Source organism: Gekko japonicus, unplaced genomic scaffold (assembly GCF_001447785.1).
Source record: "Gekko japonicus isolate JY-2015 unplaced genomic scaffold, Gekko_japonicus_V1.1 scaffold1480, whole genome shotgun sequence".
Lineage (NCBI taxonomy): Eukaryota > Metazoa > Chordata > Lepidosauria > Squamata > Gekkonidae > Gekko > Gekko japonicus.
This window is the reverse complement of record NW_015170930.1, coordinates 436868-449691: the sequence shown is the minus strand read 5'-3', so window position 1 is coordinate 449691 and position 12824 is coordinate 436868. Positions and strand designations below refer to the sequence as shown.

The following is a 12824-nucleotide window of genomic DNA, read 5'->3' as shown; positions in this document are numbered from 1 at the left end:
ATTCTAACCTGATATACGCCAACAGAAGTAGGTACATCTGGCAATATCTGGATGTTTCTAGATGTGCTACAATTGGAACAATCACTTTCTCTGAAACAGGAGTAAATACCCTTCTGACCAATGACAAGTGGGTCAGATTACATTATATTGTCTGTGAGATATTTGTCCATCTCTTGAAGCTGGAGACTTCTCTCTATAGAAATAAAACATTGCAAGCATTTTCCCAAGCAGCATTATTGGGGCAAACTGCACTGAGAATCACAGTCCTCTGTAGAAATCATGTGTTGCCAGGGGAAGTAACTAAGCATGATTCTACTGCAGCAACTTTGAGAAGGCCTCCTCAGCTGTGGCAGACAGGTCACAAAGTTGTATGTTGCAATGCTAAATATTGTGCTTGAGTATGTAAATTGTATACATCGTCTTCCATATCAGTGCAAAGAATTTTTCTTCAAGTGTCTCTAGTAGTAAAACCAGGAAAGACTTTGTTTTGGAGCCAGAGGAGGGAGTGCTGAGATTGATGGACCAATGCTTCTGACTCTCCATAACGCATCTTCATGTACCAGAGCTATCACAACTAATAGCAGGATTCATATAACCTCTAGTTTCTGTAGTTAGAAAATGCCCCCTTGCACATTCAGGGCATATTTGTACAAATAAGATTGTATATGCCCAGGGGTCATTTGGTAGAAAAAGAGGTGCAGGAGCTCATTAACATATCTCATTAGCATAACTTATTTGCATATGCCACACCCCCTGACGTCACCGGAAGTGTGTCAGAAGGCAACACCCACTGCTCAGGCTCCACTGGACTGTTTTGGATTGCTAGCTAGTGGGGGGGGGAATGTGCAGATCTGTCCTCGCAGAGGAGGGAGAGCTTGTACCTGAATAAAACTGGGTCTTAAAGGTGCCACTGGACTGTTTTGGACCGGGGAGGGGGGGCTCTGCAACTTACCTGGCTAATTCTTGCTCTGACTGAGGGCTGCTGAGAGCAGGGGGTGGGGCTTGTTGCATGTGCCCGCCCCCTCGGCTCTTTACTGCCGGAGCTCCGCTCCTGTGCGCTCCTGCAGGAAATGACCCCTGTATATGCATATACTTAGTTCTGTATCATAGTTGCTTGAAAAGAGTGGTTTTGAGCAGAGGCTGTGGTGAAGAAGGGGACATGGAGGAAGGAGAGGTGTTGAGTTGGACAACTAACACAGGAGACAGAATTACAGCCCTTAGCATAACGGTGATTGCTCAATGTCTCGTTGAGCCTGTCTTTGCCTTCTGTGCAATCATTTGAAGGTATGAATTCGCCTCCCACCAAGTCAAATCATGATCTGTCTGGCCCATATCATCTGCCTCTGACGGACAGCCGCTCTCCTGGGTTTCAGGCAGATTTTTCTTTCCCAACAATTCCTACCTGAAATCCTTGCATCGGAGGTGCTAGTGACGGAACCAGGGACCTTCTGCCCGCAAAGTGTATGTTCCGTTGCCGAGCCACAGCCCCTCCTGATCCCCTGTTCCCACGCATAGTTTTCTGTGTCACCATCTGCATATTAAGTGACTGCTTTTGTAGGTGAAGTTATTGAGTCTATAGCCTAAAGTTTCTCTGCCCTGGCGGAAGATTGACAGAGTAGGCTCAGCTGATGTCTTCCAGGAGGGATATCTCCAGGGTTGGGATATTTTGTTCATTTTTTATTCAGTAGTGACGGAAGGGATGCAAGTACAATAATGTTGTATTCATAATGTTGTAAGGTGTTGAGGCTCTGTTAGCACTGGTAATGATGGCATTGATGTCTTGGAGTCCTGCAGCACCATAAATTCTGGGCAATGGGGGAAGCTTAGATAAATAATGGTATAGAAAGTTCTAAGAAAGATGGTTCTCCCCTTTTAATTCGTGGAGGAGTACGGTATATGTTCTAGGATACACTCTAAAATAGCACAATGAACTGGCCGTAACTATCCTATAAAGCATCGGTTTAATTCATATTAATTCAGTTAGGACTAAGATACTATACCTGTATCATTGCTTTTAACTTACTTTACGTGTAATTTCTGAAGACATTACTGAATCCTCACGGGAAGAGATCTTCCTGAGAAAATACTGTACTATGAATTTGGTGATGTGATCTTGTGGAGGAGTTCTAAATGCTGGTGTGACAGGACTAGCATCTGTTTGCCTGCACAGATCTCTAAAGCACTTAACGTTCCTGCATAGACAAGAGCTTCTCACAGAAGTTTCATGGCTAGGCATATCTTCATACCTGCATGGGCTTACCCCTGCTACTGAAGGAGAACCTAAACGATATCATGCTCTTTGAGTGTGAGATCCATTAGAGTTTTGGACTAAAGGACATGACTTGTGGTGCCGTGAAGCACAAAGTTCCTTGAGAACTAGCGTAACCAATGTGGTGGTTGATGTGGAAAAGAGCACTCCCCTTTCTATTAACTAACATGGACTACAGCTTCTCTTTGTTTCAGTAGGGTTTACACAGGCCCAATATCCCAACAGATCATGTTCTGTTGTCAGTTCATTATATCTCCAGCTCTGCCACACCTAATGCCAAATCTACCACCTGAACCACTGGTCACATCTTGCTTCATGGGTATGGCCATCTCCATAGAAAGCAAGGTCTAGTGTGTCTGGGGGGGAAAAAAAAGCTTTCTTCTTCTGACCATGAAAACAATTAGAGTTGGTGTAATTAAGGTGCATCCAGGATTGATATGATCACCGCCACTTGAGACTGCCTTTAATTTACCCAAACCATCTGGTACTTGTTAGTAGCTACGTTGCTTTGAAGTGGAAGCAAGAGCTAAACCTGAAGTCTTCAGTGAGAATGCAATCCCAAAGTTAGGAGTGCAGACTTTGAGCAGTACCGCAACAGGCTCAAGATGTCGAGAGATGACGTTTTCTTTCCGGTAATTCTGAAGGAACGGGGCTGCAATTTATTTTAGGTTCCGTTTTTCAACGGTAAATCAACCCTGTGGAATAGCCTACTTTAAATAAACAGGTTGTGAGCATCAGAACAAAAACTGATCAACCCAGTCAAAAACATAGCTGGTGGAAATACTGATGTAATGGGAGGAGGTACTGGGGCACCTGGGTCTGTACCCCTCTCCTTTCCCCCATTGGACTGGGCATCCTTACTTTATGCCAGTATGGTGGTGGGGCAATGATTTCTCGGCCTGCCAGTTGGCATGTGCCATAACTGTAAATGCAATTAATATTTTGCAAATCATTGCTTAAGATAGTGAGCAGCTCTGGGAATAGAGTCATCTGCACAAAGGCTTAGTTGCCATTGAGAGACGGGAGCCTGTTCTCTTGACTTTACCACTTATGATGGTAGGTAAGAGCGAAGCCGCTGGAATCTTTCCCCCCATAGTATTTGACCAATTTCCCACAAGCCACTGCTCTGCCCTCGCTCTTCCCTTTCCCTCAATTGTATGCGTCAGTTTCCCACTATTTGCTGCACGGCCGCATTTTGACCTGCAGCTTCGGCCGATTTCTCCCACGTCTTCTCGATCCTCAAAAAACGGGATCGAGAAGATGCGGGAGAAATTGGCCAAAACTGCGGTTCAAAATGCGGCCACGCAGCAAATAGTGGGAAATTGACGATCAGGGGAAAGGGAAGAGTGAGGGTGGAGCAGCGGCTTGTGGGAAATCGGTCTTTATTTATTTAAATACTGGGGACCCAAAGCGGCTTACATCATTCTCCTCTCCTCCAGTTTAGCCTGGTAACAATCCCATGAGGTAGGTCAGGCTGCGAGAGTGTGACTGGCTCAAGGTCACCGAGCGTCATGGTACGAGTGGGAATTCTAACCTGGGTCTCCCAGTTACTAGTCCGGGGCAAATTGTAAACATGGGGAAACAATGTGTTGAGGCTCCAGCCTTTCTCCCCGACGTCTAGTACTCTGTGTTGAGGAAATACCTGTATGGAGGAGCTTTAAGTTATTTGAACCCTCTCCTACAATCTGAAGTAGTAGAGCTCTGACACAGGTCTGTCAGCTTGGCAAAAAAATTAGCCCGACTTACAATATGGCCTAGTAACACCAATGAGAGACTTTTTTGGCCCTGCTCAGCAAAGAGTTTTTGCCACACATCTACGGCGAATACTGAATCTGAGTCTGGTGATTGTTCGTTGCCATATCCCACTGCCAGGTACAGAATAGTCACACCTCTCAGTTGCTGAGGTTGCTAACGGGAACCTTTGGTAGCAACTAGAGGGGGAGGATTTGGCTTGGAGCTGTCACTTACTGACCTCTGACCTTCAGTATGAATGAGAGTTCTCCAGGACATTTGGCGTGTGCTTTATTTGTCTATTGAAAACATTTTATGCCCGCTTTAGCAGTCAAATGCAGAATAATCCAGGGGTGTTCAATTCTATAGCTTAATTTTGATCTTCTGGTAACTAGACTGTACAAAGAAATCTTGATTTTTATTCAATACCAGGTACAGATTTTGGGGAGGAGAGAACAGTATAAGTATGCTTTTTGTTACAGCCACATTGTGCAGAGCTATACAGCTTTTCTTAATGCTTCAGGAGAACAAGGAGTTACCTAAAATGTTCTTTGCAAGAACCATAGGATAGCTTGAAAACCTCTGATTATTAACTAACATGTTTCTTAAACTTGCTTGGCTGGTAATTTCTGGATTTTGTGCAGGGCCATGCGAGTGTTCCACAAGAAACAGACCTTTTTAAAGAAAAAATGTACCTTTGAGTCTAGAGTACCAGTCATCAGAAGAGGCTGCCCATTGCATCTCTGTATGCTTTACTGTTCTGAGGATTCCTTCTAGTCATAGAAGCATGATTTTGCTTCTTTTGTCTTTTTTTTTTTTTTGCCTTGGCTGTGGGAGATAGCGAAACATATGCAGAAACTCCGAGGCTTAGGATGCTCTGAAAATAAGATGTTTTAAAAGCAAACTTTTGAGGGAAGGAGTACGAGTGTGCCTCTGCATCAGAAGAACTGAGCTAGGCGGTAGAATTTTCCTCGGGCTTGGCTTAACAGGTTGCATGGGAACTTGTATTTGCTGTCCACTAACCACGCTGTCTATACAGTCTTATAAATCGCTTAACTCTTGTTTGTCTGTTAGAAGTTAGCAAGTCTATGACTGTCTCATCTGTTTGCACTATCAAAAGGTTGACACCTCATTTTTTTTCTTTCTAAACCTTTAATGGGTATAATGGTTTAATTTGTAAGATTCGTGTTATTTGACATGATCTTTTCCCCTTTTTATTTTACTCCCCACTTTTTGCATTTATCCTTTGGTTTCCCTCCCAATTTCCATTCCCATTTTTACTCCCCACCTCACCCCCCAATGTGTTTCTGTCTTTCCTTCTCCTCCCACATCCTTCTTGTTCCTGCCGCTGTAGCCACACAGGCTGGGGAAACTGGCCGAGCAGGTAGGGGATTTTCATGTACCCTCAAAAACCTCTACTTCTCCGCTCCTAACAGTGGGACAGACTAGATAAGAGGCCGGAGACTTTTTGCGGGGGCGGTGCAGTCTGCAAATCCTGCAGGACTGGCCGTGGGGTAGGAAGGAAACCCCCATCTATAGAGTTTGTGGGATACAGACTTCTATCCAAAATCTGTCAGTTCATTTAACAGTGAAGTTAAAACACACACACACACACACACACAGAACTCAGTGTAGCTTTAATGTTCAAACTGGTTCTATTGATTTTATAAATTGGGTCTGGTCAACTATGAAAACATTTCCTAAGGTAATATTTATAGATCCCCCCCCCTCTCTCCCCCTTCCCCCAAATTAACGATGCTTGAAATGAGCTTCTCCACTCCGAGCTAGTCTGTTACACTGCTGAGTCTATTAGCGCATTGGGAACCACACCCTGTAAGCCACTAGGTAGGATTTTGTGTCTTGTGGGTTTTTAGCTTTCACCAAACAGAAGAAGGCTAATTATGCATGTTGCGGCTCTTGTAGCTCTCTCTTGGCTGTCTTGGTGGTGGGGTGCTCATCAGTGTGCAGTAAATGTTTCATTGTTTAGATGTGCTTCTTGCCCTCTGTGGTGTCATAGAACTGACCTGTACTGAAAAGGAGTCCAGGGCAAATGAACTGCCAGCAAGTACAGCAGGAACCCAGAAAGGCTGCTATATGTTCTCTTTAACCCTCACTGTGTGCCAATTGATCACCATTCCAGAAGTCCCTCATGTGTCCCTTTTGGCTTTCCCTTCAGTCTCGGTCATGAGATTCTGGTTAGCAAGACTGGGCTGGTCCAATATGTGCACACGCGCGCACACACACACACAGAAATCTTGTATGACTTGCCCATCGGTTGTTGACCCAGAAGGTTGCCAAGCTATCGTGGAATCCTGAAGCTGGTTAGAAACCAGTGCTTTACTTGTCATACCTGTGGAAATCATGGTGATGGTACTTATTCCTGCATGTAAATAATGGTCTTCTAGTGTTCTGCCAGGCAAGCAGTGAGGCATGCCGCAGAACCTTGAAGTCAGGAAGAACACTGAAGCGCTTAAGCACTTGATGGGGGGGGGGGGACTATGATGGGTTCAAGGGTGAAGTGGACATAGGTGGGCACATCTGTTAGATGAGCAGCTTTGGTGTTTTACGAACAGACTAGAAGCTGGGAACACTGCAAAGCCTCATGAGAGGAGAAGGATAAACAATTTGGAAACCCTGCCCCGAAAGCACCCCCTTGCAAGATTTACTAGGCTCCCAGAGACTTGAGCTGGCCGACACCTTCCTCCTTCCCGTTTTTTCCCTTTCACTCACCCTCAGCTGATCTCAGCATCCCATCCTTTCTGGAACTTCTGGATGTGCCTTTGCATCATCGGGCCATTTCTAGGGTTTTGTTTTGTTTTACCTTTTGGTTAACTCACATAGCCATATTTTTTTCTGCATACCTGGGGGTTTGCCGTGAGAATATAGAGCCTCGTTTTGCTGATTTCTTCATCCACAGAGACGCCTGCCCATTTTAAATATCAGATGAAGTGGTGTACTTTTAGAAGAACAGACATGAAAAATAACAAATGGAATGTGGTGTTTTTTTAATGATGAAGGAAAAGAATAACTGCTTATATGTCTCTTCAGTCCATATCAGCTAGTGTCATGCCTCCTGCCCTTTTTAATACCATTTACTTTAAATAAATCTTTTGCGTATGTTTGAGTCTCAACAAGCGCAACCTTTTTCCTTTTTCACTTGCTTCTGCCATTGCCAACTGCGTCTCTTCAGCTGTTCCTGTATCCTTTTGTTTTACCAAATGCGTCATGTGTCACTATGTAGATATGTGCTGTATGAGCCTCTCACTAGTGTCAAGTTTCTGTTGACACTAGTTTTCGGTAAAAGAGGCAATTGCTAGTTTATATTTGTACTAAAAGGTTAATGAATGTGCCCAGGAAGATGATTAATTTTCTGTCCCAATCCCACACTCTGGAATTAATGTATTAACTGTTTTGATCAGTGGTAACAATATGGGTTTTCTATTCTTAACTTCAATGGTAAGTATAATACAGGGGTTTTTGTGTGTGTTTCCCCCCCACCATTTATCAAAGCATGCAGACACCGGCTCTAGACGAGAGTTCTAACTGAAAGTTGTTCTTTTATAGGGGACATCGGGGCCAGATCCAACCACTGTGTATGTTGACATGAGGGCCCTAAGGCATGACAGGTAGGATTTTTTTAAAAAAAAATTCAGTATTCAGGATTGAAATATACACATGATGCTTAAAAACTAAGAACACTCCTGCTGGATCTGACCAAGGGTCTGTCTAGGCCAGTGTCCTATTTCCCATGGTGGCCAGTTATATGTCCCAGATCATGTGCGGAAGATGCTTAACATAGCAGCCTTGCTAATTCAGAGATACCGTGCCTCTGAACCCGGAAGTGCTGTTTAGCCATCCTGGCTATTAGCTTTTGATTAATTTGTCGAATGTGTTTTTAACACTGTCTAAGCTGCTTTGCTGCATCGGCAAACGAAAGATACCAGTACAAAACTAATGCAGAAAGTACATGGGTTTTTCCCTACCACCCATTTGAAAATATTTTTTAAAATGAAAATAAATGGCTGTCTTTCTTTTAATCTGCGAGGCTAGTCACAAAACGTTAAAAACACAATATTGAAGTAAAAGCCATCGTATAAAAACAGTGATACACCCGCATTGTTAATTGGGAACGGTGGCAAGAAAAATTCATCCAGGACGTTGTTTATAGAAAACCTTGGCTGTTCTCCTCAAGTCAGAGACTGGGCTTCCGTCAGGAGGGAGGGCCTATTTAGGGACCGAGCTCAACATGCAAGGTGCTGCAGGCAAGGAGGTCCAGCATCCTACCAAACTTCACAAGGAAAGGGAGCGGAACATCAGAGGGCAGGGGGTAAGCCAGGCTGATTCTTAAGAACATTCTTCCCATGGTTGCTTAAAATAGCCTGCAAGTCTGTTTTAGCCCACAAGGCAGAACATCACCATCTTTCATTACAGCACGTGCTGAGCTGCTATGTTTTATCCTGTAATTTTAATTGATGTTATTTATGTGTATTATGGAGTTTTAACGTATATATTGATATATATGTTGTTAGCCTCCCTGAGCCCACCATAGGGTGGGGAGGGTGGGATATAAATCTAATAAATAAATAAAATAAATAAGTAAGTAACAATTATGCGGTTGCCAGTGAGAAGTTTCTTGCACGAGTATCCCACTGCTTTGTAACAGGTGATGGGGGAAGCTTTGCGCCAGCACGCAATGGTGCCGTTCTTTTTCAGTTTTAGTCATTAGAAATGTGTCCTTCCTTTTCAATATGCTGGACTCCCAAGCCAGCTAACAACAGTTGAAATATAAAATTCCTTCAATAACCGTAAATATACACCACCACCACCCGAAGAAGAAGAAAAAAGTTGTCACGCACACTTTCTAAAATCTGTACAGCCACACAGGAGTTTGTGCAACAAGCAGACTTCTTTGTAGCATCCATGGACTCTAGCTTGTGAACTCTTACAGCACAATAAATCTGTTTAATGTACTACACAACTAATTTCTTTTTTTAAGTACCCGTAGGTACACTTTTATTAATTTTTCTTTTATAATCTACAACAAACAAATCTACACACTACAAACAGACACTCTACTACACATAACATGTATACCAAGAGTACAGTTACATTATATGCTTATATCCAATTACTTAATTAATAGAAACGCTCTATCACTTTCCATTCTTCTGTCTTCTGTGTTCGCAAGTCCATTGTGCCATAATTGCCTGATCTTCTATTATATTTACACAACTAATTTTTTTATATGTTGATGGTTTTTAAAGAAAATTTTCAAAAGCGTCCTCATGGAATATAAGCAGTTCTAGGATGACAGTATGTTGTGTCGGCTCTGTTCTTTTTGCCATCTTTGGAGGCTCTAGTGAATCCCAACACACAGAACTCCCCTTGCTCCCAGTTTCCCACAGTGCCTTGGTTATTTTGATCTGATAGCCAAAAGACTTCCTTCCTGGGAGAGGAGTTCTCACTTTTTGTAGCTCATTCCTTTCCCATCAACCTGGACCAGTCATTTTGACTTACCCGTTCTTGTCTAATAAAACTGGCATAAAGTTGGGGATGGAAAGGAGATGGGAATGCTTTTTTAAGACCCTAAATTTTACATGTAGTTTCGCAGGCCTTTTTCAACATGAAAAGAAAACTAAGCAGTGTTGCTGCTAACTTCATACCTGCAAAAGACCCTTTACTATCATTTTATTTATTTATTTTATTTAATTTATACCCTGCCCTCCCCGCGAGCAGGCTCAGGGCGGCTTACATAATTGGTCTATAATGACCATTAATTCACATAAAAACAATTTCAAATACAGTAAAACATAAACTTATAAAGTGCTAATGCCGATACATTGGGTACGTAAGATGGCAAGCTGGAAATACCATACAGCCAAACAGTTTGCCACTCAGTGGTCTTCCTGAGCACAGTGGTGGAGGCCAGATGTTAAAACTATCGGCCAGCTCGTTGGTAGTAGTGGGGGCGGCTCCTAGTTGAAAGCCTGGTGGAAGAGCTCCGTCTTGCAGACCCTATGGAACTGCACAAGATCCCGCAGGGCCCTGATCTCTTCCGGGAGCTCGTTCCACCAGTACGGAGCCGCCACCGAGAAAGCCCTGGCCCTAGTGGTGGCGAGCCTGGCATCCTTGGGGCCCGGAGCAGTCAGTTGATTCTGGGACCCCGACCTCAGTGCTCTCTGGGGTATATATGGGGAAAGGCGATCCCTCAGGTATGTCAGACCCTGGCCATATAGGACTTTAAAGGTAAGCACCAGCACCTTGAAGCGAATTCAGTATGCTATTGGCAGCCAGTGCAACGCCTTCAGCACAGGCTGGATGTGCTCCCATCCCATAAAAGATTTCATTTCAAAACCCATCTGGCTTCTCACCTCTCCCCTCTAGTCTCTTTCAGGCAGTGGACATTCTTTACAACCTGCCACGTGCCATGTGCATCAACCTGCTGTATTGCTTCATTCTTCTCCAGCACCTTGATCTGGTTAACTCCTTTCTTGGATTTTAAATTTATGTGTCTGTACGCTGAATTCAACAAAATGCATTCAACAGTACGGAAGAGATACACGTTACCATGGCCTGGAATACAGGGGCGCTCGGGAGAATAGCTAGGCAGTGTAGAATCACTCCCCCTGCCTTCGTGAGCTGATGAGAACAAGAGAATTGTTAAATACACAGGCACTTCACCTCACCCCTGCCTCGGTCTTTAAGATGGGATAACCTTGTCTGCTCATGAGCGCTTTGTCTGTCTCCCTGAAAGGAGACAGAATTTTTTCCACAATAAAGAATAAACAGTGTATACTTGTAACCATGAGAGAGACTTAGCTTAGAGAAACAGTTTCATTTTAGAATATAATGTTTCTGATTGAGAGACTGACAGTTTCTGGCTACCATATGAATAGACAAGTTTCCCTCAGGTTTTCCAAATCTTAGTGAAAGATTACAGATGTTTATACCACACAGACCCAAGTCTGCCCTTTAGCTTCCCAGTGCCCAGGAAGGCTAAGTTTTAGACCCAATGTGCCCCTCCTGGCAATCACAGATCTGCTTCTTCCTGAAGAGGCTACAAGAGCTAACCTTAACTGCCTGTAGGACTTCTAAACACTATCTGACAGAACAACGGTTAAACCACTCCTTTTTACTCCTCCATCTCCCTTCTCCTATCCATCTTAGGGTTTCACAGGCCCTGATTGGCTACTTATGGCTTCTCCAGTGTACAAAGGGGATTGGCAGATAAAGGGGAAAAAGGAAAAAGGGTTGGCCTTGGATCTGTTTGTCATAGTCTTCTGTGTATGTCAGATTGTATTTTGCATGGGGAAGAACCTTCCCACACCTGCTGATTCTCTCCTGCAAAATGCCTCTGCCTCCAGGTTGCTGACTGGGTGAGCCTTGTAGGGTTTATTTCCAATTCCCCTCTGGGCCCAAGCCATACAGGACTGTGTTTAAAATAGCTTGCTCCCATATGAGCCTGCCTGCTCTATGTCCCCTTCCATCAACTGTCAGGAGTGAGGACAGGGCCTTTTCAGTGGTGGTGCCTTAACTGTGGGACATAGAACATAAAAAAGATTTATGCTGGATCAGACCAGGGATCCATCTGCTCCAGCAACCTTTCATACAGCAGCCAACCAATTGTCCTGGAAGGTCAACAAATGGCACAGAAGCCAAGGCCTTCCCCGATGTTGCCTCCTAGCATTGATATACAGAGACTTACTGCCTCTGACTGTTCCTAAAACTATCTCCAAGCATTTTTCCTGGCATCAAGCTATAGGCGCCAGGTGAAAGTTTCCCCCCCTTTATTTTTATCCAAGTTGGGGGTTAAGTGCCTGTCCTTTCTGCCTTTGACTGCCTGATGTCTCACAGAAATTGACTGCTGGATTTTGTTGATGGTTTTAGGGTACATTTTCTATGTTTTTCTATAATATATTGTTGTAAACAATCTCAATGTCAACAGCAGTGGGAGCTTTGATCAGGCATTAGGTGAGGTGCACCAGGGAGAGGCTCGGGGACTTTAAAAGTCTTGTTGCCAGGGTTGCCAGGTCCCTTTGAGACACTGTTGGGGGATGGAGGGATGCTCCGGGAGCCAGAAGCATCACCCCCAGCGTGCTGCCGTCACCAGAGGTGACATCGCGTGCCATGTCTGCGTCACCTGGAAGTGACATAGATATGTCAGGGGTGACACTCTGGTTTTTGGGCAAAACTCTATGGTAAAATTGCTCTCAAACCATAGACTTTTGCCCCAAAACCAGAGCGCTCCCCCCACCCCCAGTGTCATCGCTGACATTGGCACGTCACTCCATGTCGCTGTTGGGGGAGTTTCCTCCCGCCGTCCAGGAGCCTGTAAAACTGGGGGATCCCCCATCTCCAACTGGGGACTGACAACCAGAGGTCATTTCGGGGGGAACGCGGGGGAACGCAGTTCCCCCGGGTGAGGTGCAGGGGGGCGGGGCACATGATGAAGCCCCGCCCCCTGCTTCCGGCCGCCCTGCTTCCAGCCCTCCTTCAGCCAGGAGGAGGCAGGAGAAGAGGGAGGGTAAGTTGCTTCCTCCTCGCCTCTCCCCACCCCTGACTGCCTGGGGACAGGGAGGGCCTTGGTGGGGCTTCCTCGCACTCCCGCTGGCCTTGCAGGTCCACCGCCGGGCCCCTGATGTCAGGGGGTGTGGCACATGCTAATGAGTTATGCTAATGAGTTCCCCTAGCTCTTTTTCTACGAAATGACCCCTGCTGACAACCCTACTTGTTGCCTGTGTCTTGCATGCAGCAGGAGTGAGTCAGTGATCCATTAGCCCTTCGTTGTTTCAAAGTATGATTTGAGATGGTAGGGAAACTGAAT

The 12824-nt window shown here is 44.8% G+C and overlaps 1 protein-coding gene across 1 annotated transcript in view; it reads left to right on the top strand.

Annotated features, from left to right (window-relative positions):
* Positions 1-12824, top strand: part of LOC107116825 (disco-interacting protein 2 homolog C) — a gene marked incomplete at its 5' end in the record, with an annotated part of 58445 nt that overhangs the window by 26166 nt on the left and 19455 nt on the right. The window contains one exon of the mRNA XM_015418829.1: positions 7565-7626. Within this exon, the coding sequence (XP_015274315.1) occupies positions 7565-7626 (62 nt within the window). The remainder of the gene's footprint in view (positions 1-7564; positions 7627-12824) is intronic.